The sequence below is a fragment of the Lissotriton vulgaris genome, chromosome 1_1 (assembly GCF_964263255.1).
Source record: "Lissotriton vulgaris chromosome 1_1, aLisVul1.2, whole genome shotgun sequence".
Taxonomy (NCBI): Eukaryota; Metazoa; Chordata; class Amphibia; order Caudata; family Salamandridae; genus Lissotriton; species Lissotriton vulgaris.
Window position 1 is genome coordinate 1,486,291,831 of NC_141685.1, and position 25,435 is coordinate 1,486,317,265.

Below are 25,435 nucleotides of genomic sequence, written 5' to 3' on the forward strand. Positions count from 1 at the left end.
CAAGGATCATCTCTCAGTCCCACGCTCTTCAACATCTAAAAGGCTCCCCTCGCCTCCATCGTCAGACTGCATGGACTCCGCATAGTATCCTACGCCGATGACACCCAGCTCATCCTTTCCCTCACGAAGGACCCCGAAGCCACCAGACTCAGCTTCCAAGAAGGAATGAAAGATTTTGCAGCTTGGATGAGCAGCAGTTGTCTGAAACTCAACTCGAGACGACAGAAGTCCTCATCCTTGGACCCACCCCCTTAGCTTGGGACAACTCCTGGTCGCCCACCGCCCTCAGCAATCCTCCCACACCCATAGACCACACCCAGAACCTCAAAATCATACTCAACTCCTCCCTTCCGACAGATCAACACCATTGTGTCCAATTTCTTAAACCCCTCCGCATCCTCCACAAGACCTTCAAGTGGATCCCCCCAAAGCCAGAAAGACCGTCACCCATGCTCTCATAACTAGAAGACTGGACTATGGAAACGCCCTCTACGCTGGAATCAACAAATCCCTGCTACGCAAACTCCAGACTATTCAGAACACTGCGGCCAGACTCGTCCTCAGCATCCTACGACATGAGCACATTACCCTACACCTGCAAGACCTCCACTGGCTCCACGTAGAGAAGAGAGTAACCTTTAAGCTACTCACCCACGCCTACAAATCCCTCCACAACACCGAACCCAAATACCTCATAGTACCCAAAAGGAACGTCCGCTCCGCCGACCTCGCCCTAACAGAAACCCCGCGCATCCACAGAAGCAGCACAGTTGGAAGAGCCTTCTCCTACATTGCAGCCAAAGCCTGGAATGAGCTCCCAGTCAACATCATACGCTCCCCTACTCTGCACACATTCAGTAACAGCCTCAAGACCTGGCTTTTCGGCTGAATCGGAGCTGCATCTCCCACCCCCAGCACCTTGAGACCCTCGAGGGTGAGTAGCATGCTTTAAACTCCCTGATTGATTGATTTCTTGGAACCATGAAGTGAGACATCCTGAAAGATCCCTGAACCACCCACACCTGGAACAAATCATAGGCCACTGTACTTGATGGGATGGCTAGGCTGGGCTGGGGCACTCAGCCCAGTTAGTCTGGAGGGGATATCAATCCAAGTGCCGACTCCAATTCAAGATGCAGGTTGGCTGTGGGGCCCAGTTATGCTTGTTCTTACGATTACAGGGCACACAGTGCTTCTGACACCTGCAGGTATGATAAGCCTGGAGGCTGAGATCATCTGTGAGGCAGAATAAAAGTCTGTCCAATGTGGCTAAGTAATAGGCAGTGGGAGTGGCCCACTAAGAAAAATATTGGGCCCCGATGCTTATATTTTTACATCGTAGACCCCACTAGTTGTGAAACACTGCACTATCTTCCAATCGGAAAAATAGAGCTACAAAGAGAAATTAAAAAACTACTCCTATTTTCAAACAAATAGATGGGAACAGAGGGCACTCTTTAAGTGACATGAATGTCTGTGCAACTCTTTTTTGGGCCAAATCATGCCTACTCTGTGTACACACTACTAGCAAAATTTACATTGTGGTTTCCTGAAAGTGTAAACATATAATATAAAGAATAACTGATACACGCAAACTGCTTTACCAGGACAAAAATACATCCACAAAATTCACTTCCTTTAAAGTTGGTAAATAGATTACTCTAGTAGAAAACTTTCAAATGCCTACCTACTGTGATGTTTCCGTGCTGGCTTTCAACTGTTACGTCACCTATAACATAAATAGACAAAATGTAATAAATAAAAGCCTGCATGACTTCGAAGAAATGAATACAATTGATTTTGCTTAAAAGAACATTGCATATGTGTACACACAGAGTTTAAAAGGCTGTTGAGTGCAGCAGTAATAAGGCGTAGGGAATTTCAAATGTGGATTTCTGAAGTAGGTCTAAAGATATTTGGAGACCCTATCTCTGTATCTACTTAGAGAAGCATACACTGGCTCAGCAGTAGACAGCCTGTGCCCTCACAGGAGATATATTGTAATCCAAGTTGGTCCCTTCGATGATACAAGTCCTCGAGTGCAAAATTTTATGTTAAGTGATATGATCTCGCCTGAAAATATGTTTGTTGGGCCTCGCTGCATACTTTTTTCCATTTAGGTTGATCAAAGCGGACTGCTGACTTTGCTTCAGATGTTGCTGCACTTTCATGGTTTAAGTGTTGATGTAGTGACTGATGTGCTCAAACTATGATGTGCCATCGGACTTGCATTGTTTACTGTATTGTTTTCCTAAAATGTTAAATCAAATTTTTTTAAATTGGAATCCTCACCAGAGGTGAATCTTCTAACTAAGTAGATATCTGTACCTTACCACAACCACTGGTTACCATTCCTTCAAATCGCTGCCAGACAAAATTGTGGGGATAATATTCAAACTTCATGATGAGTAGGGGCTGCCCCCATAAGTACAGCAAAATCTGGGGTCAATGGAAAGAACAAAACGGCCTGAAGGAGCGACCACCGAGAGGGAGACACCAGGGCAGGTGAATGGTGGATACCTAGCCCTGTGAAAATTTGGCAATGATCGCTGTTAGCATTTACCTGAAGCCATCTTGTTTCCGGCAGCCATTTTGTCAACCATGAGCTTTTTCCTTCTTCTCTGTCCTTTGCCCTTGTACTTTGCTCAACGAACTGGCTATACTTAGCCTCTGCTACTCTGCACATGCTCAGAAGAGTTTGTGGCTGCGCATGCACCTGCTTAGGTTTGTTACTGTCAGGATGTTTCTACTAAAGTCAGCAACTGTTGGCTCCTCCTTCTTGGTTGACTGTGCATTTCTGTATGACTATTTATGTATGTAACTCTCCTATATGTGCTTGTACCACCTTCTTTTGAGCTCCTGTGTGGGTAAAAAAAAAAACCCATGTTTCTTCTACTCCTTGTGCTACTTCCTAAACTACTGAAGGGTGTTGTGTGAATGTAGTTCCACCTCATGAGGTTTAATAAAATTTCTTTTTGCTATTTCAGTTTCCGTGCAAACTTCTATTTACTGGTCTGAGGACTTGTGTGCAGAGAAGGGCAAACCCCTAGCATTGGTAGGCCTTGCTGAGGTCCACCTCTACAGCCCGAGGCACCACGAAGGGCCCTAGGGAATGGGGATGGGGGTAGAAGACACTGACCTAAAGTATAGCCAGCAAGCTGCAGGGTCCATGGCAGCAGCAGACATGGAAGGGAATGTGTCCAGTGGAGGTGGTGTCTCCTGGTTGAATGTGTTAGCATGCTTATTCAATCATTTGTAAGAGTGGATTTGAGGTACTGTTTTGATGGGCCAGGCAGCAGTGGTGATTTGCGGATGTTTTGAATGATTTTACGGTTTCAATCAAAACTCTAATAAAAAAGAATTTAAAAGAACATTGCGAGTGAAGGCACCTGAGGGCCACTGACGAGCTGCTCACAGTTCAAATCACTGCTGCTGCATCACTTTGGGTGGCATCAGAAGCATAGATCTTTTTTCCATCTTTTTTGGATATTCACTGTGAACGAACATTTCAACTCTTATCCTTGGTTCATGCGTAAATCAAGGAGGGCCAGCCCACATATCCTTTCTTTATTTTCATCTTTGTACTCCTTCCTTCTCAGTTCTGACTTTAGCTAAGGCCGCTAGATAAACAGACAGACACCTCCAGCCAGTTCTCCATATTTACTGGTCTGCCAATATTCACAGTTTTGTTTCACTCAACACAGCATATAGCACAGAGCCAGCCCTCTTTAGACACTGGCTTATCTTACTTGGATTTATTAAAAGAGTGTTTGGCCCACAATGCAAGGCATAGCTGACTTTCACACACAAAGAAAAAAAAAGATATATATATATATATAATAAAAAGCTGACAATAAAAGTTTTAAAGAAGACAAAAACTGCACAAGCATAAAAGCACATAACATGTCTACTCTTTAAAAAGCAAACTCTTGAGGAGGAGGAGCTACGACGGCAACCAAGATGGCTGCTTAGGTTCCCGGCTCCGCCGACCTCTGTATCCCGCCACGAGATCCTGTACGATATCCTGCTTCTACACCCAGCCTCTACCTGGATGAAGTGTTCCTCGCTCCGGTGGTGAAATCCCCAAGCTTTTATCATTTGATTTCATGGACTTACACCGAGTTAAAGATCGTGGCCTGTTCCAGCAGTGAAGCCGGGGCCTCGAGTAACTGTAAGGCTGGGTTGCAGTTCAACAACATCGGCTGAGAGACCCTGGCAGGGTCCGGTCTACCGCCATGGAGACTTTGTCTACGCCCAAATTTGATGGCTATTGTTTTCCGTGCCCAGCGTTGTGAAAGAAGTGACCTGTTGCTGCTGATTGAGTGTGGGGATCCCTGTACCGCGGACCCGGTATTGATTCCAGCCGGGGTTCGGTGGGTTGGAACCCCGGACTGCGGTGCTGCGCCGGGCTCTCCCGGCTGTGGATAACTACGGGTCGCTGTCCACGCTTGCCCCCCCAGTATCCTGCTCGTCCCCCCCGAAAATGCCTGATTCACCCGGGAAGTCGATTGCGACTGCCACTGAACGTGGTATAGTGGATCGACCGGCGTCTGGGCCAACGCTGGAAACAATATTAGCAGAACTTTGGGCGTTTCACTCGCAAGTGACTGTGCTAATGGCTAAAATGGATGTCAGTCTGACTGGGATCCTGTTCGAGGTACCGGACCCTGCCCTACGGTCGGACCAGCAAGCAATACCCCTCAAGCCGCGGCCATTTTGACTTCGGGCGAGGACCCCGTGCGAGATCGAGTGTGGAGATTAATATCGGATTCAACGGATGGCGCCCAGGAAGACGCTGTCCTTGGGACCACAAGTGTATCACAGTGCCTTTTGTCATCATCGACTTCGGAGGTCTCGAAAGGCGTTCCCCCCCCGGACAACTGTGCTGTAAACTCTTACCCCATCTTGTGGTTGTATCCCCCTTTTCTGGATGCTCTAGGATTCTGGGGCAAGAACTATCGGGACAGTCCAACTTGGAGAGGGGAATTTTCCGCGTGTGAAGACCTCTTGGAGTCACTAGCCACCGGGGGTAATGGATTGACTTTCGATGCTTTCCCTCTCATCTATGACTTGTTTGTGTCCTCTGGGGTTTCGCTGGGGAGGGTTTGTGTGATGATTCGAAAGGGTCAAGGTTGAATCAACTGAACTGGGCTGGCTTGGAACACTGGTAATGGAAGTTCGAATTGGAACTGTTTAATAATGGAAGCTGGGCGGTGTATCACAATGCCCCCTCTTGATTTTGTACGAGGTGCTTCACATCCGTCTTTGGCTGTAGGGGGTGTCTGTGTTTTGGCGGGGGAGCCAAGGGGCCGGGAACACCGTATGATTAGACCCTCCTCCATTCTTCTTCTTTCACCTTCTTTTAGGGTTTAGGTTACTAGGGCGACAGGCACGCTGCTAGTGGGGTCAGGCTATAGCCATCGGCAGGGGTCCAGGGTGGTGGGGTTGGAGGGGGGGGGTTTATTTTTCCTTTTTTGTTTTCTATGGCCATTTTCTCCCTTCCCATATTTCCTTAGGATCGGTATGGTCTTTGTTTTATTCTGATTTCATTGTGTTCTGAAATTAGTGTCCAAGTTCTTCAGTTACTCGTATCACTGGGCGGGCGGGCCCTGAGGACTGGCGGTCACAAAAATGTATACTGTTTTATTGTTTACAATGATATATAGGTATTAACGCTAGAGACCCACAAATGGCTGTTTCCACACATATATCCTGTTTCCCTGGCCTGCCCCCCGTATCCTGTTGTTAGAAAGTATGGCACCTGATCCGATCATTTCAATATTATAAAAAGAAGACCTTTATTATATCCTGTGCTTTATCAATGCGTCCTGATCCAATATCCATCCTGAATCGCTGCCGGACATCAGGGTTGTCGGCTGAAGAGCTGTGTTGTGTCATGAAACGTCAAGGTTTACTACTGTTTAGCGGCCGGCCCCGGAGGTTGTAGGCCCATCCTTGTATTTCATGAATGCTGCAATAAAGGTTTTTTAAAAAAAAAAAGCAAACTCTTCACAAAGTTCGCCAATATCTGGTCCGGAGTGTTACGTTTCTGCAAACTACAGGTTGTTCAGTAAAAGAAGTGGAGAGCCTAACAGTATTCTCCTTTTGCTGAAGTTTTAACCCAAGGTCTCAGCTTTTTCTCACATACAGATCCGTTTATTTTGTTATATATTCAGAAAGGTCGTTTACAAGGAACAAAATGTGTTGTCTGCATCATCTAGTTCTCCTCTGTACAGTATCTTCAGCAGCGGCTCCTCTATTAGGGCAGAGGAGCGTCGCCCCCTGCTGCCAGTGCTGCAAAGGAGAAAAATCACATGTAATAAAATGAATTTATTACTATTTTATTTTTCACTTGCCCCAGCCAGCCATGGTTGGGGCAAGGGCCACTGCTGCGGGCTGGCAGCAGGGGAGTGGTGCTCACCTCACAAGTTTAGAGTGCACATGCCACTTTGGTCCGCTGTCTTGCGATGGCCAGCCTGACATGCACACTTTAAGCCACTACACCCAGCTGTTGTAGACAGCTGGGTGGAGAGCAGGAAAAGGTCCCCCAGTGCTTGCATGACCGTCGCAGCACCTTGCCCCACCAAATCCTGGTGCTGCCCTCATGTTGCTTAACATTATCAGCAACATGAGAGCAGCGTCTGGATTGGTGTGGAGACTTCAACTGCTGTAGGGACCACCAGTGCAGAGGGACTGAAGCACAAGGAGGATCAGAGGAGGTGAGCCAGCGGAGTGGGAAGGTACATTTGTATTCTTTTTATTTATTTCTTACTGAAAAGCACTGCCTTCAGCTTCAACGCCAGAGCTCTCAGTAGTGGTTTGTTATAAAACCTGTTTATAACAAGCTATAATGGACTGCTTTGGCATTGACCTCATGCAGGTCTGTGGTTGGTTGCACAACAAAATATTTAGGGTACCAGCCGCCACAGAGTATCTTGCTAATTCTGCTCGATCTTATGGTGTTATACAAGTTTATTCAGGGGGTAAAGCTTCTAGTTCTCTGGGGCATTGCCCAAGCATTTATTCTAAATTGCTGGATTTCTTCTGCTCAAGGTGTCATTTTGCAACAAGCATCCCCCCTCGTTAAAGCCAAGAACCACCTTTCCCTGTGATTAGGAGCTAACCAGTATGTTTCAGGATGGGTCAGTTGGCAAAAATAAGTCCGACCCTGAATAAAATGCTTAGTAGATGCTTGGGCCAGAGCCAGTTCTTCCAAGAGCTACATCCCACTGCACCGCGTAAAATAGTGACATTTCATCTACAGGGCGTGGCACAGCTGTGCCGAGAGAAACCTACAATTCTTCTAAGCCTGCCAGAAACTTGCCACCGCAAAAAAAACAAGCATTTGCATTTCAATAGGTCTCGCAGCATTAAAGTTTGAGTTATTGGCATTGTATATGACAATGTGTTGCATTACATTTTTAGCAAAGTCTGTATTGGTGTATAAAGATGATTTGCAAGATGATAGCTGTTGAAAAATATTAAGCAATGTTGGCAATAATATTATATTATAATAATATTGTAAGTTACTGTTGTAGTTATAAGCATTTTGGTTGCGCATAGTGATGTTGTGGTGCCCCTGAGTGATGCTGTGGTGGTGCTGAGTGATGCTGTGGTGATGCAATAGATAGTGAGGGCGATAGATAGATAGTGGGAGGGCGAACGATAGATAGAGGGAGGTCGAAAGATAGAGGGAGGGCGAGAGATAGATAGAGGGAGGACGAGAGATAGATAGAGGGAGGGCGAGAGATAGAGGGAGTGCAAGAGATAGATAGAGGGAGGGCGAGAGATAGATAGAGGGAGGGCGAGAGAGAGAGAGAGGGAGTGCGAGGGATGGAGTGTGGGCGAGGGATGGAGTGTGGGGCGAGGGATGGAGTGTGGGGCGAGGGATGGAGTGTGGGGCGAGGGATGGAGTGTGGGGCGAGGGATGGAGTGTGGGGCGAGGGATGGAGTGTGGGGCGAGGGATGGAGTGTGGGGCGAGGGATGGAGTGTGGGGCGAGGGATGGAGTGTGGGGCGAGGGATGGAGTGTGGGGCGAGGGATGGAGTGTGGGGCAAGGGATGGAGTGTGGGGCGAGGGATGGAGTGTGGGGCGAGGGATGGAGTGATGGATGGATGGAGTGAGGGGATGGATGGATGGATTGTGGGGATGGATGGATGGGGGTTGGATTGAGTGGGGGGGTTGGATGGAGTGGGGGGGATGGATGGAGTGGGGGGATGGATGGATGGATGCATGGATGGAGTGGGGGGATGGATCGATGTAGTGGGGGGATGGATGGATGGATGGAGTGGGGGATCAATGGATGGAGTGGGGGGATGGATGGTTGGATGGAGTGGGGGGATGGAGTGGGGGGATGGATGGAGTGGGGAGGATGGAGTGGGGGATGGATGGATGGAGTGGGGGTGATGGATGGATGGATGGAGTGGGGGGGTTGGATGGAAACACTACAGAAAACATAAGCTCTTGTGAATTAGAAGGCCAAGATTACTATGGGCAGTCAGAGATGCAGGGTGAGGCAGGGCTTTAAGTGGGAATACACGCATTTGCAATGCAATAGGTCTCGCATTAATTAAGTTTGAGCTATTGGCATTGCTAAATATTGCAACACCAATTGCAACAAAAGTATATAAATTGTAGGCCAAAAGAAATTGTATTTATTTTTGTAGCAATGGTGGCATGCTGCGCTTTAGATGAATATGTTTAAAAGTAAAGTGCGCCATACTGCGATTGCTACAATAGTTAATTTTGGATGCGTTAACGATGAACACATTTTATTTACAACTGATAGGGACGGGTGGTGACAAAGTTGGAATATCACTAACTCTTTCACAGAAACCACACAGATGTGCTTGAAAATGTAGTAAAGGGTGGGCTTTGTTATTAAAGAGCCTAAACCAAAGCTTTTTTCAAGTGCTTACTGCAACAGCGCTGAACTATTTTGTGAATGTACAAACAAGGACGCCCAATATAAACATTGGATTTCACGTACCTTAAGTGAGGGAATTACAGCCTTCAGAGAGCAAAGACAGAAACGGCGGGGGCGCCACCTCTAAATGTTAGGGTGGGGGTTATCAGTCATGGGAACATCATACCTAGAGTCTTCCACTCATCTAAACTTCTCGGTGCCATGTTGGGTGAAGAGCTCCCAGGGGAGAGGCGCGTGACCTATGCTCCCTGCCTACGGACAGTGAACCCTCACAATGGCCTACTCACGAGAGGACACTGCAGCAACCAATGTCAAAGCTGTTATTAGTTCTGGCATCGCTTAGGGACTCCATGCCAGCCCGCGGATGAACAGCTCCCAGAAAGGGTCTGCAGAGAAGTCCACAGAACATAAAAAGCACATCTGCATGGCAGTGGAACAGCTTTCCTGTAATCAGTAGGAAATTCGATAAAGTGTTAACTTTAAAAAGAAATTGAAGACGTGGCAGCTTAAATATCTATTGAGTGATATGCAATAGTGCCTGGAAAACCCTCGATTTATGGCGCTATATAAGTCTATAGGCTGTGGGGGCACATTGAACAACTCAGCGCGGAGACAGTGACTTGTGCAGGATCACACAGTTTGTTACAACTGGTAAGCGGGGCTCTGATAACAGCCGCTAGGGCACATTCTATGCCAGGGCACGTAGTGGCCTCTCCTCTGCAGCGCCCTTTCTCCACGAACAGCAGTCAGGAGTCAGTGCCCTTCAGTCCCCGTGTATCGCCCCAGTACTAAAGCGTGTGGCAATTAGAGAAGCATTTTTCATTGTCTTTCCACGCAGGACGCCAAAACCCCATCCTATTTTGTTTTCTCCAGTTGGACAAGTTGCTGTTCGCTCCTCCAGTTCTCCATCTTCCGGTGAGCACAGGAAGAGGGGGGTTCCCAGGAGCTGCAGAACAATATTGGGCTCCCGAGCATGGGGGCAGGGATGAGTTGGCACAGGGGAGCAGATCCGTTCTTGTGAAATCCCCAAAATGTGTGCAAATGTAAAACAGATGCACAGGCGAGCAGCGTATGGGAAAAACAAACACCAGGCCCGCCGCTGAGGGAGCCTTTGCGAGATAGCTCTGTCCTCCCACAACATGATTCTTACGTTTATTTATTTACTAACTTAGTAGTTTTATAAAGCGCTGCGTCGCCTTTCTGAGCTTCGGTGCATCAAGTGATTTGACAGAATGTTTGAGGGTTCAGAGGCTGCCAGAGAGCCTGTGGCCCCCGGGCTCCCAGTGCCCGCCCTTACTGTGTGCTTAAAGTGCCAAGGGGGTCAGCTGTGCACACAATGTGCAGAGTCCTGCTCGGTGTCAGAGAGGGGACAGCGTCTGCAGGGAGCTTGGCCGCTGCTCAGGAATGCTTTGGGCGGAGAACATTAAACGCTGGACACCACGGCGAAAGGGACATTCATTTCAAAACTTTTAGAGCGCTTTAATCAAAGCGCTATACAAAACGACAAAATAATTGAGTGGCACAGGAGTTATGTGATGATGTAAAAAAACAAAAAGCACTGGTCAAGCCAATAGGTCTCGAGTCCGAGGTGCGTGTAGGCACTCAACACCATAACATAAATGAAGGTAGCACACATCCTTGCACTTACAGATCCATTCATCAAACCACTGACTCAGTCTTGCCTTTGCCCACTTTCCCCCCCACACTGAAACCCTCCTCACAATCACTCAACAGGCATATGCAGGAACAATTAAAAGAAAGCAGAAAAAGAAACTAAGTCATCAACTAACAGTGGTAGGCGCTTACTTGAAGTAAAAGAAATTGCGGAAAATGAATCATGGCGGAGGGTGGTGGCCCTTTTGGAGTGATATTGTTCATAGTCTTAGATAACTAGACAATTCATGATCAGCGGAGAACGGGATCAAATAGCTCCTTTAGTGAATTAGACTTTTCGCGGACAAGGGCGCCTCTGCGCACATAGCCGATGACCCAGCTTGTAAAGTAGACTATATGGCTCTCAAAGTCTACCACGGTCATATAAAAAAATCACCTTGTGACTTTTATACTAACAAAATTCAGTCTACCCAGAATTTAAGTCCCTCTTTTCGCCATCTCTAGTCCCAGTCTCTACTTCAACATCAGAGAAAACAAAACTTATCGTGGGGCGGGACTTCCGTCTTCTGAAGCCCCGGCTGGAGGAGCAGTGGTGACGCGGAGCTCCCATGCCCGAGGGAGAGCCCCGCAGAGGATGCAGAAGTCCGGAGTGGCGGTAAGTGGGCCTTAGTTGTAGGGGGGGGAAGCGGGGGGGGGTCTCGGTGCGCGCATGTGTGTGTGTGTATGTATGTGTGCGACAGTGGGGGGATGTCTCTGTGTGTGCGCATGCGTGTGCGAAAGAAGGGGGAGGTGTGCCTGTGTGTGTTGGAGATTCCCAGAAGACAGGAGATGGCCACAGCGTGCGCATTCGCGCGCGCGGCCCGCTCCGATCCGATTTTTGAAGATGCGCGTGGCCATCTCTTGTCTCCTGGAAAGCTGAGTCTCTGACAATAGGTCTCTGGCGAGACAGCGCTTGCGCGCAGTAAACGCCACGAGACCTAAAAACAGAGGAGTGTAATATTTAGAAAACAACACACACAGGGCCGGACTGGGAACCAAAACCGGCCCTGGCAAAGTGCTCGGCCGCCCTCCCCCCTCCCCACTTGGCGGTTGTGGGGGCCGCCGAGTTCTTTGCCAGTGCCGGGTATCAGCCGATTTTGTTACAGGGCCGATTTTGCAGCAATGTTGCAAAAACGGCCCTGTAACAAAAACGGCCCCCAGGGGCCCCAAACCTGCCCCCCCACTCGTGCGACGCACCGGGGGATTGCCCGGTGCCTGCTATGGCCAGTCCAGCACTGAATACACAGAACTCTCAAAAACCATGTCAAACGTTTTGTGGTCGAGCATACAGGTCATTCACCCACGAGATAAGTTCTCCAAAGACAAAGGAACTTAAGTAATTCCAACTCAATGATAAATCTACTGTTTGAATGTTGCCCCTTCTGCAGGCCCCCATGGATTTCTCTTGCCTCTCTGCAGTTTGCCCCTACTATCAAGAGGTAAAGTGCTAGTGCTTCTCCTTTCAACATGGGAAAATTAGTATACATCTGACTGGGTTATTTAACCCGTTGACCGTGGCGCTAATTCCGCAGCGGTGCGGGTGAAATAATGAGTGGGTGTGGGTCGGACGGCCCCCGGGCTGTCCTTCGCACACACCCACTGTGACGTGGAACAGCCGGGGGCCGTCCGACGCATCACACCGCTGCTACCTCACCTTGTTTTTACATTTGCCTAATTTGCTAGCTCATATTTGCTGGATATATTTTGTTTAGCTTTCATTCCTTTATTTCTGTACAGTGGCCCTCCTATACACTGATGCTACCCCACCTTGTTTACATTTGATCAATTTGTTTTTTTTCAACTTTGTATTAGAGCTTGTTTAGCTCTTTATCTGTTTTTATCTCATTTGTGTGTAAAGCGCTCTGATATCCGCAAGGATCTTGTTCGCGCTCTATAAAACTTTGAAAATAAATAAATAAATAAATGGGTTAATTTGCCTACAAATCCCTAGTATCAAGTGTACCCAGGGCCTGTAAACTAAATGCTACCAGTGGACTGCAGCATTCATTGTGCCATCTACAGCAGTGTGAACGTAAAGCCAGTCTCCAGGCCTGGCATGCAGCCTGGCTGTGCCGTTTTAAACTACAAATTTGGCCTGTCAAAATAACTCCTTTTATACGGGCCTAACCTTTCCTTTAAAATGTTAAAAAGTCACCCCTAACTTGATATTATTTCCCACAAGGTGGGATTCACAGTATGTAAAGCGCACTGTTACCTCGTTACGTGGCGTCCTGGCGCTGTATACCGCTGGGGAACCCGTCCTGGCTTTCCCTGTGAGAGGGCACCCCCAAGGTGAAGCCAGGCATCCCCGGTGATGCTGGGGCCGTTGTGGAGATTATGCAAGCTATTGCCCAGAGTTGCAGAGTGGGACCCATGGTTAGCGTAGGCACCTAGGCGAGAATTATCGAGTCCGCGGACATTGACTCAAGACCCTGCCGCGTCGGGAATTGAACCCTGGTCCCAGGCCGACTTCTGCTTCAGGGTCTGCCGCTTCTAACCAGTGAGCCACACTTCTCCACTGTGACATGTAAATGTTAGCTGACACTTGGGCAGGGCCATTTTTGGTCCTCGCAGCCAGACAGGCCCCAATCATAAAGGGCCTCTTTTTGACATTACATTGCTAAAGCCTGTTTGACATGTCTGCTGGGTTTGCATATACCATTTGGGGTGAACTTCAAAGGAGGGAAACACGATGCCTAAACAATATGTTCACTGTCAGGTTGCTGAAAAATCAACTTTTGTTCTGCCAGACTTCTATCTCTGAGGATGTTGAGGGTACAGTATCTGCCTCGAACTGGATCTTTTATGTTAGATACGAGAGAACACGAGGATTACCATAGTACACTCCTTGTACACACACCCAGCTCTCACAGCCTAAGATTAGTGTTACCAAAGACATTGCCCATCTGGAAAATGTACAGAGTGGGTAGGGTTAGCCCTGGGAACCTTTACCTTATTGATTAGAGCATCCACTGGGGTCATTCCCACCTAATAGGTCATGTGGAATCTCCAGGCACCCATGTCACAACACTCCTGAATCTGAGGAAGATCAGAAGAGGACTGATCCTGCTGCTTGCAACCTGAGGAGAGTCCTGGAGGATGGGACCTGCTCTCTCTAGTGTATCCAGGATAAAGAAGCGGACTCCAAGGATCATAAGGCTGACCTCCTTTTCAAGCTACAGATACACAACAAGCTACAAGAGGCCTTTTCTGCAACTGCACTGTTTGGCTACAGAGATGCTTGTGTATTATCCACTGTTTGACACAGCCGAATACAACCCTTGTGTTCCCTTTGGGTTTCCAATCTCTGTGCTAACTCCTGTTATATGTGAGTGCAGTTTTTGCTTGTTTCTTTAATACATTTGTTTATTATTACTTTACTGTTTTAAAAAACAATAATTCTCCTCAGCATTGGATTGCATTTTAGTGACTGCCATCTTGTCTTTCAACCATCGCCATTTATTCGATTTTTTGCTTGGACTATCGATTGATACTTTCACTGCTGTTACTTTAGTGGACCTAATTAATAGCCTGCGTGAGGACCCTAGGTTAATATGGTTAGCAATGTTATATATTGTTCTCGCTGTACAATTCTCCAAGAAGTGTCATCACCTTGTGCCCCTTGTTGTTATGTGGTAATTGACCTGTTTTGATGTTCTAATTGAATGCAAATGAGAAAAACGCCGTCAGAAGGCAACATATTTGATCAAGATGAACCTAGATAGTGTATCTGACCTGTGCTCCATCACGGTCAGAAACAAATTGCGCCTAGGTTTTGTTCTACTATGAACATAGAATGTCATTTCACTTTGTACTTGGTGCTATTTCAATGTAAATTTTTAAAAATGAATGTCTCAAGTTCTCATTGGATTTTTTTGTGATTTTGGTGTCATTTTGTTTATTTCGACTTAATTACGGTTTAAGTACTGTATAAATACTTTACACATTGCCTGTATGTTAAGCCTGTCTGCTCTGTGTCATAGTTGCCAGGAGGTTGAGCGGAGGTTAAGTGAAGTAGTGAGTTACCCTAACAAGGACATTGGTGACTACCCGAGGTCCTTACATATCCACCTCAACAAAAACGCCAATTTCTTACTCCTGCCCAACAGCAAAAGCATTAGCAACATCGAAGGATGATTTTAGAGCCAGATTATAATACTAACACCACCCCTTTCAAGGACTTCTGTAGGCTTCTTCCTACTCCTCAAATGCTTCAGTATGGGACACATTATGAATACAGAATATTCTTAGATGCGGCATTTCCAGCACCAGCCAACAAGTTTTGCTTTATTTGGTCTTACCATGTACACTGCCCAGAGCAATGTCGCCAGCAGTTGATGAGAGAAGAGAAGACTCTGCATAAAGATACTGTGCTTTCAGCAGACCATCTTCTGTACAAACGTTAACAAAGGTCCCTTGCAGCTTATCCAGATACACAGTCTGCAAAAAAGTATGCACCAGAAAATAAGAGTAACAAGGAAAAAGCTAAAACAAACCTAAAGTCAGCATCTCCTTTACACATCTGGCAAAACAAACACAAGTTATTGACTTATATTCAAACGCTTAGCCCACTATAAAGGTGTAACACCCGAAAAGATTCAGAAGGTTGTAATGCACCATGTTAATCAGTTAATACAGAGCCACAATATTTTACTATTAGTCATAGTAAATTGGAATACGTGCAATGATCATTATTGAAATGAAGGCCGACCTGATTTAATATTTCTCTGTTTTTCACTGTACGCACAAGGGTGGTATTCAAACACTTTACAAGATGGAGTTTGTTATTGTGGGAAAGGCACCCCATAGACAAAACAGGTGAAACTTCTGCTTGAATGAAGACAGTTGCATGTGCAACGTTGGAATGCAGGTCTCTCTTTTGAATGAGAAGAGTATCTAGAAACAATAAGGGAGGTTGCCAGTTCTAGTAATACCATGCACTCCTTCCGATGAGTAGCAAGCCGGCCATAAGGAGAAGGAATGGATGACACAAGTAAAATTGAAAAAATGTGAATACATTTGAAATAGGATGCTAAAATTTAGGTTGGTAGCCTCAGCTTGATCGACAGGAGCAGTACAAGCACAGCAACCTATCGATCATGGATGATTGGGGGTCGCTTAGGAAGCACTGTTATGGACCAATACATAGAGCATGCACTGAGAGCAATTTGTACCACCTGACATGCTACAGTCTAGCCTATCACTTCACCTTTAAGAAATAAAAAGACATTTTGAAAAGCTCAAATCTTCCCATTAAAAGTTTGACGTTTAAATGCTTTTGCTTGTTTAGTAAATAGAATATTTCATAATTTGTGTAGTTGTTTGATGTATGCTTGTTTCTGTGTTTTTGTGTATTGTTTTGAAGGTTGGAATTGGCGAAATAATATAGGTTGTGACTGCCTTCCCCATGTCATTGTGCTGGGGTCTACAGAAGTCAAAACGTTTAGAACCACTGTCCTAGAAAACATCCATCTTTACAGCAGAAGAAAATGTAAAGAAAACTACACTGTCAACCTCATCATACTCACATACGATAGAAGACAGGCTATGTGAAAGGACAGAGATTCTATGCAATGGTAGATCAAAAGTAGAAGACACTGGACAGGATCTCAGAAAAGGCTATAGTTTCTGACGTACTCAAAATCTCAGGAACTGCTAGACAGGATAGCGGAGGTCCACACTTTAGAAATAAGGACAACAAAAACCTATGGCACCACACAGACCTCTAGAAGTTAAACACTATGTACATGCATTACGAGAACACCATTACATACAGAAAACACTATGACAAAGGGACAAACAGAACATATAAGTTACTGCTTTTTGAGGAGTCAATGCACTTTTTATTTATTTTAAGGTCTCAGCCTGGCGCAAGCAGAGCATGTGCTACTCTCGCCATGCAGAGGGCTTCTTGGAATCGATACGGATTCCGAAGCAGTGTCCCAGCTCCGCCTTCAGTTTTCATTTGTGCGCGTTGTTTGGCATCACAAATTATGCCAAAGGCAGTGCAATGCTTGCACCAAAGGTATGTTAATCCCTCCTTGTTGCCACCCTGTCTCCTTTCAGCCATGCCCCCTGGGATTTGATCTTTTACTGGTGGCGTGACACTCTCTCCTTCATTAGTCGTTGTAGGCACTTTTTCCCATTAAGGAGAAAGCCTTTACGCAATGGCAACAGCTTGTTCATTATGGTGACAGCTTGTTTCGCTGGTGTTTGATGTTGCGAAGGGCAGACAAGGAGAGGTGATCCTGGGGCAGGCGGGGAGAGCTAATTACAAACACATGGGCTTCCCGGGGTGCACGCCTCGTCTCATTCAAGGGGGCTGCTTTTGCGGCGAAATGGGGCGCCGTAAGCTCACTGCACAAGTAGGGTAGCCGTTGCATTACGTTGTTTACCTGTGAAATGTTGCACATGGGTGCAGGCTTGAATAGAAAGTGATGCAAACATTGCAAAATGAAAGGGTAGGCTGGGGACCCTTTCCCGGTGATGCGCCCGGTAACGGGCACCGTGCCTGGAACAGTATATTCCAGGCAGCGCATTTTCTGGAACGCTTCCTCTACTAATCACTGCCTGAGGTTCAAATCATCCTGAACCATTCCTGTGAACAGAGAAAAGCCAGAGTGCCAGCAGTAGCTTGAGGGGCACTGCCTGGGTAGAGGAGACCCTAAAAGAGGCCACTGTACCGGACTCCCTGTCCGTACAAACCTCCATCTCATCACAGTTACAGTAGGGCTTGTTTGACCTGAGTTCCTCGGCTGTTGATAGAGACGTCTCAGTATGCTTCTTCTTAAACTGCATTTTCTTCAGATAGCGAATCGTATTTTTGCCTCAGTGACTGCATTATCAGCTTTATTTGCGAATGCGGGCATTTGTTTTTGGGCGAGTGCCTTTTGCAACAGCAGGGAGGCAGCGGTTGGAATAGGATTATTTTTGGGGAGGCCTGCAGACAGGGAACATCTCACATGGTGCGTTATCTGCCACCAATTGATCCTAGAGCTGATCCTCCTGTTTATGTTGTTCAACCATTTAACACTTCACCATCCCCTTGGCGTAGTGCACATTATAGTTTTGGGGGAAGGTGGGGAGTGGTACTTATCCGAAATCCGGGCTGCTGAAGGTGCTGGAGAACCCTTGAATGAGCGGGACGCACGGGAGTCGGTGCGGAAGGAGCAGGTAGGTCCGGGCTTTGGTCGGGGGGTGGGTGGACGCTGTGTTGTCTGTTGGTAAAGCTGTGGAGGAACACAAATGACGCGGACGAAGAAGCTTCAGGGGTATCTGCTCAGGAAAGGCAGCCGAGAGGTGGGGGGTAGGCGGGGTGAGGGGAAAGAGGTGAAGCGCCATGCCAGGCACAGGGTGAGGGGCATCGTGGAGGCGCTACCCCCTGTCAAATGGCTGATAGAAAAGGCAGATAAACATGCAGTGTATGAACATCCGGGAAATTGGTGGGTTTACCAGGCAAGGGCTTGGCAGCTAGGGGATGGGTATGGGGGTACAACAGTTCATGTGCACGCAGCTGGGTGCCAGTGGGCAGCAGTTACGTGCTTCTGGTTAGGTAGCTGTTATAGTCACGGAGAGGGGCATACATGGATTCGTAAATGGGCTCTTCTGAAGGCGAGTGACCTCTAGGCAGTAGGCGATGAGGGGTGGATAGGGTGCTTGCTGCAACAATACACTGATAATGTGGTATGACTAGGGGGTGCACAGCATGTCACGAACAGTCCGGTTCGCACACATTACAAATAATGTACATTAATTGCATGGATTTACAGGTGATCGGGGTGGGCAGGGGCCATGTGCATGCATCTATGGTAAAGATGGGGATGGCGATGGACTAGGGCTTCAGGGGTGCTCAGCTACAGATGGATTGGCATGTGCATTGGTGCACACATCACAAGCAACTGACAGGAATTGCACGAGTTTACAGGTGATGAGGGACGGGCAGAGGTCGTGCACACCTGCATATGTGAGATATAGGGCTGGGTAGTAGCTTCATGGGTGCGCAACATTTTATGACTGGGCAGGTGCATGGTTGCACTGATAACAAGCAGCGGGCAGGCTGCTTGCTACATGTGAGCAGGAGACTGACTGGGTATGCAACTCCTGCACAATGAACCGAGATGCATCTGTCTCACTTTCATTGTAGTGAATGGGGCCACATTGTTGAACATGGCTTGGGAAATTGAAAGTGGGTTGCATGTGTGCACATACATTTATTTATTAATTTATTTTAAAGGTTTTCTATAGCGCTGGCTAGACCAAGGGGTATCAGAGTGCTTTACAGGAATGTGATGAGGTACAGTATTAAAAAAAAAACACACATTTGAATAAGCCAAGACCTAATATTACAAGCATTAAAAATGCAATAGGTCTCGCCTTTCATTGAGTTAAAGCAATTTGATTTGCTATACAATACCATTAGCAAAGCAAATGGCTGTAACTTAATCAACGGCGAGACCTATTGCATTTTCAATGCTTGTTAAACACCTCTAGTTGTTCTTGAAATGTTTACTAGGGTTAGTAAATTAATTAAGGTTTTTATTATTTGGACATCATATTGATAACATACAAATATGCCTAGAAGCCCAAGATAAAGTGTGACACATTCTGGCATTCAACAATTTTTTCAAGAGCATGTTGCATTCAGAGATTTTTACTTTCTCTTTTCCAATTTAAAATATGGGGAAACCAATCCCAATAATTAGTTGCCTGCAGGAGTGTGACGTATAAGAAGCACATTTAAATATACTTGTAGGTTTCTATAAGTAATGCGTTATATTATATAAAGAGTGGAGCTGAATAAATTAAAAGACGATATATTTTGGCAATGTAAGGGAATTTAGTCATAGTAACTTTAAATTGTGAGACTCTTTCCATTTATGGCTTATCTTTGTTGGGATTCTGAATTAGCATATTTAAATGGCTGACTTCATGTTTTAACTGGCTTCTTATCTCGTATGAAATAATAGAGAGTACAAGTCATGTTTACCAGAATGGCAATCGCAGGTTGTAATTCTTATTGCTGCATTTATTCAATTTAGAAAGTGTAGGGGAGGGGGAGTGAGGGTGGGTGTAGGTGTGTCCAATCCAAACAAGCTGCAGGTACCTTAAGTATCAGACAGGCCCAACTAAGCCTTTCATCCTTTAACATTTAATACCTGAAATTTAGAGTACATCATGCATTTATAGATATGAACATCTATACAGGCGACTGATACCTTTATTTCTACATAGCTAGTTGACTAACAGATTCAAGTAAAAACAAAGAATATCAAGTCTAGCACAGTAGGAAGAAATCTGAGATTTTCCATCACCCATATGCCGGATCAAGCATATGACCACATTTCTATTGCAAATGGATGCAGGACATTTACAGTATTGATAAATCAATGATTTTGTATTTGTTTGTAAACGTGCCAAGAGTAATAGATGGTGTAACAAATTGCATATAGGGCTGTAGGGAGCTTCACAAGCATGAACTGTGTCAACATTTGCAAAAGAAGTAAATCATCTTTTTACGTACACTTTTCTCTGATGCACGAATATCTAAATTCCCATGAAGTGTTCCACGTCCAACAACTTTGCCTCCTTTAGCTCGTACATAAATGTGATGGCTCTAGAAAAGAAATCAGAGTTGGTTTAAAATCAGCAACATGCGTACTCACTTAGAAAACATACATTATATTCCTTATAATTCATCTAATTAGGTTGTAGCTAAGTGATGCTATATATGAATGAAGAAAGTAGATTAACTCATTCAAGTGTCCATTTCCGCAGTATTGCACTAGAGTGCATAACCACAACCGAATGCTCAGTGCATTGAAACATTCACGTCATGAAGAGGAAATGAAGACCATGAAAAACAAAATGGTTGAAGATAGCATAAAGCAGTGATTAAAGCCTACTATAGCGTTCCTTTAGGTTCTTAGAATAGGACAGGTGATCATAAAGAGTAAAAACATCTTTGTATTACTAAAAGCCTTGTACACAGCGATCTTAAACTAGTAGCCTGCTTCCAAAAGTACACTTTTAAAATGGTTACCCAATTTTAAATGTATTTAGGCCAGCTAGATAGTTCAATCATTTAGTGCTGACCAAGTCCAGTAAATTAAGTACCGTCAAATTGCCAACTGGGTCGTCTGTTATTTACACTTAGAAATGACAAGAGCACAACGATGAGCTTTAATATGAAAAAGTGAATATTTAAGTATCTAGTAATCACTCTGCTCACAAACTAAATCCAAATATATGAAAATTTTGCGCATGGATAAATTGTCAGTCCTTGTAAAAATTATTCTGTTAAGAGTTTACAAATAATGTTGCTGTTTATTTACCATAAAAGAAGTAAACATACTGATGTGTTAACTTGGTATTTTTATTTAAACCAGTCGAAATACCTGGCTGGAACTCAATGATGCAACACAAAAAGATGATAGACGGAATGTTAAACATTGTCAAACATTCACCCCCAGTCACAGATCTAGGTTTAATGCATCTGTATTTTGCTAGCCACGCCATTCCAGTTTGGACCCTGCCATATGCAAATCAGCCTTGCCCCTGTTCCCCATGGGAACAGTTCAGGCCAAACTGCCATGCCAGATCCTCCCTGGACTGGAAAACATTCATCCTGGGGCCGGTTTCGGGGTATCACCCCTCATCAGCCAGGCTAGCTTGAAACCAGTGGCGTAGTGAGCAGAGGACCCACGTCACCCTAAGTGGTAAGGGACCACTTAGGGTGAAAATGCAACACAAAAAGATGAAGGACGGAATGTTGAACATTGTCAAACATTCACTCCCAGTCACAAATCTTGGTTTAATCCATAATTATTTTGCTCGCCACACCATTCCAGTCAATGATTCACTTCATAGGTTTGATGAAGAGCAAACATTTATCTGCCCATCCCCTATGAATTGACTAATTGTTGGACTTTGCTCTCTCTGCTGGGTCACCCCAAATGTTTTCCTTACTTTGCTGAACCAATTTATGTTGGCTTTTAAGACTCTGAACACTTTTTCCTTGCTAACCATTGCCAAAGTGCTATGTAATCTGGGATTGTAAATTAAATGCTACTAGTGGGTAGCAGCACTCTTTGGCCATCCACTAAAGAAGCCTTTTAAAATATGTCTCAGGCCAGCCACTGCAGCCCATAGCACAATATTAAACTGCCAAAATAAACCTTTTGCCAGGCCAAACACTCCTTTTCAATGCTTATAAATTACCATAAAGTAGGCACTAAAGGTCCTAGAGCAGGGTGCATGGTATTTAAAAAGTAGCACACGTGGGATTACATTTTAAATGCCCTGGTAACAAAAAACTCCTAAATTAGTTTTTCACTGCTTTATGCCTCTCTCTCTCCCATAGACTAACACTGGGTTATCTTATAACACTTAAGTGCTAACTTCAGTTTGGGACCAGATAGAGATATGCTGTTTACACTCAAATTAATTGCAATTTAAGATTTTCTTTAGTGGTAAAGTCAGAATTTAAGTTACTATTCGGAAAATGCAATTTTTAGAAAGTTGGCATAGTTCTACCCTAAACCAAATGTGCCTTTTTGCCAGTGCACTTGGTCACATGACTGAGTGGCTCTACTGTAGTGGGTTGTGTGTTGCTTCCAGACATGGGAACAAAGAAGGCCTAGGTGTGAGGAGGGTCTTCCTGACAGGATGGTCGGGAGGCACTGAACCCTGCACTGATTACACTTCAAAGGGCTCTGCCAGTACCCTACTCGAAGGAACTTGACACCAGCGGTGCCCTTGCATTTGTCACCCTAGACACTTTGGAGCCAGGATAAGAGGAAGACTGACCAGAACCAGTATTGAGGATAGGTCAGGCATTTCAGGGTACCAGGTATAAAGGTGGGACCACCTCTCATCAGAACACTCCTGGACCAGTAGAATATTCAGAAGAAGGACTGTCTTGCAGTCTGTAGAAGAAAGATTGGACCTGCTTGCCTTGAACCCAGGTTCTCCACAGTGATTCCAAGGTTCAGCTGGCTGACCACCTGTTTGAGCTGCAGGGACAAAACAAGCTTCCAGAGGCCTCCTTTCAGCTGCCCACCTGACCAGCACCAACTAGACCTGTCTGAGTCTTGCTGCTAGAATCTTCTGCAGTGAGTCCTGATCCCTAAGAGGTGGCCCCAGGTCCTGTACCCTTGGCTGACATCAGTGTGAACTCCTCCTGAAGAAAAAGGGGATGATACTGAGGTTTCCAGCGCATCGTCTCTGCCAAGTTACCATTCTGCGCCAAGAATCAACCACCAGCAATGACTGCCAATGCGAACCTTCAGCAGCACTGGCTCTTTGCGCTGAAAGCAACCACCTGAAAACAACAGGCAATGCTCGACCTGCCCTTCGCGCCGACAGCCCGTGATGATCGCCATTGCAAAGCTCCAAAATGTCCATCTCTTCATGCTACAGCAATGACTGTCTGCGATGCCTGAACTGCTCCTCATGCCACAGCATCCTCCTCAAGGCTCCTGCTAATGGAAACAGCACTTTTTGGGCAGAACTCGAGACGGTAACTCATCAGCAGGACTAACGGGTACTTCTATCCAACCCTCACTCCATCACAGTCATCTTGAACAAATGATTTTCCCCAGGTCCAGTATAACCATATAACTGTTAGTTGCAGTTTGTGCTTCTTGGCGCTATTTTTACCTAAAACTTTGAAAACTCATATCTGCGGTTCTACTGATTGGATTTTTGTTGTTTTAATATAATTTTATTGATTCAAAATTACTCTTTTTTCCTAAATTGGTTAGGAATCTTTCCTTTGATGCGTTTTAACTTTACTACTGTTTAAGTGCTACATAAATACTTTACACATTGCCTCTAAATTAACCCTGACTGTTTTATGCCACGCAACCAAAAGGTTAAGCACAGATTTATTTAGTAACTTTTGTGGTTCACCCTGACCAGGATTGTGTTTATTATTTGAGTGGGGTTTCCACCCCAATCATCGAATATCCCAATTTATTACACTGATGGTACAATTAAAGAATATGTTCAATGAGACCATGACACTGAAATCCAATTAGATGAGTAAGTCAATTCTGGAAAATAGGATTATATCAGTTGGCGCTAGTAGCTTTAGCAGCCTATGCCCTCCTCTTCCTGAACTTTTTCCAATCATTTTGAGATTCAGCACAGTGTTTCTACTTTATTCTACTGAAAGTTGTGCGATATCTCGAATCCACCTACTGAGTTTCTGTTAAATAAGGAGTTTCAATCACCACGCGATGGTTATTGACCGATGGGAGGATATTAAAGGGGCTACCTGGTGCTTTTCACATTATTTAATTTTTTTGGAAGGGGTCATTTACTAATGAAGCAGCAGTGTCATTTGAAATTTAAGTCCCAATCAACCACAGGAGTACACTTCTAAAGCCTATGATCTCAGGAAGAGCACTGTGACAGGGCAACCACGGGGGCAGATCCACAACACCCCGGGGGCACCACCAGGAACAAACTCCCCATCTTCCGGAAGCCCAGCCCTCGGTCAGGGCAGACGCAGAAAAAAGGAAGACACAGAACCAGTGGTGTTCTGCGGCGTGGTGGAGAAGGACGGAGTAGTCGGCTCTGAGGAGAACAACTGCGGCGCGGACTTCGAGAGCACCGGAAGGCGTGAAGACCCCAAGGCGGATGAGGAGAGCGGAGACGAGGCGGCGCAAGAGGCTTCGACCCGGGGCGGCAATGAGCTCCAGGGAAACACCCCTCGGGAAGGCTTGGAGGATGATGCAGCCGTTGACCCCCTTGCTGAGTCACGGTACAAGGAAAGTGCCAAAAGGGACAGGGTGGGTCTGGCAAAGCTCGGCGGTTCACCGGGTGGTCTTCCTGAGATATTGAGGAGCGGGACCTTAGAGCAACAATATTCAGGCGGTAAAGCGGCAATTGTATCGGGCGGTAAGGAGGCCTCGGGTAGAAGATAGCACTTTTTTTTTTTTTTTGGAAAACCTTTATTGGTACTTCAACCAGTTACAAATATGGGCCTACAACCACCAGGGCCGGCCGCTAATCAGTTTCATCACAGTAAGTCAGTTAGAACACGACTCAGCAGCCCGGGAGGCGAATGTACCACAAATTCAATTAAGACTGGCTATTAAGCATACCATGCGAATGACAGGATTCTAAAGGCTCCATTTTACAATATAAAAATAGAAGGATCAGGTGCCATACAATATCACAGAGTCGCATAAAGGGCGGGCAAAATAGTAGGATTTCCACAGTTAGATCGATCTCATTTAAGACAGTGGCGCGAAGGCATACAATTCAGGATAAACAAGCATACAATCACAGTTCGCACCAGTTAAGCGCCCGCCCAATGATACTGAAATACCGTGAAAAGTATTGGCACAGATAAGAAAAATCGATAATTGACACAAGAGTGGACCCACTACGCTGACCCGAAAAAGGAAGAAGCACAAGAAAAGGCAAAAGGAAGGATACGAAAGAGAAAAAGGGCCATAGAAACAATAAAGGAAAAACAAAAATTGTATCACAGGATGGCCGCAGCTCCCATTGTGAATATTCTGTAGAGTTGAGAGAAGGTACCTCAGCCTATTGCTTGCTCCTGGGATGACTTTCACATCTATTCAAGGCTGAGCATAGACTGGGAGCTGTCAAAAGCTTATTCTAATTAGCCCTGGGAGAGTTCAGGCAGGTAAAGGGTAACTTTATAAAAGTTACTTTTTCATAATGTTTTTTAAAAATTGTCTTTTAATCACTATTAAAAATAGTTGTTTGGGGTAGGAACTACGCTAGCAAGCAAGATGGTCGCATAAGCTCCGGGCTCCGCCGACCTCCGCCAGCAGCTCGTATATCCTGCAAGTTATCCTGATTTCACACTGGTCTCCCGTA

The 25,435-nt window shown here is 45.6% G+C and overlaps 1 protein-coding gene across 1 annotated transcript in view; it reads right to left on the minus strand.

Annotated features, from left to right (window-relative positions):
• FAM185A (family with sequence similarity 185 member A) overlaps positions 1 to 25,435 on the minus strand; it is a 128,039-nt gene that overhangs the window by 55,592 nt on the left and 47,012 nt on the right. Inside the window, exons 3-5 of the mRNA XM_086967352.1 lie at positions 20,100 to 20,192; positions 14,881 to 15,019; positions 1,688 to 1,729 (exon numbers count right to left, since the gene is read on the minus strand). Coding sequence (XP_086823478.1) covers positions 1,688 to 1,729; positions 14,881 to 15,019; positions 20,100 to 20,192 — 274 coding nt within the window. The remainder of the gene's footprint in view (positions 1 to 1,687; positions 1,730 to 14,880; positions 15,020 to 20,099; positions 20,193 to 25,435) is intronic.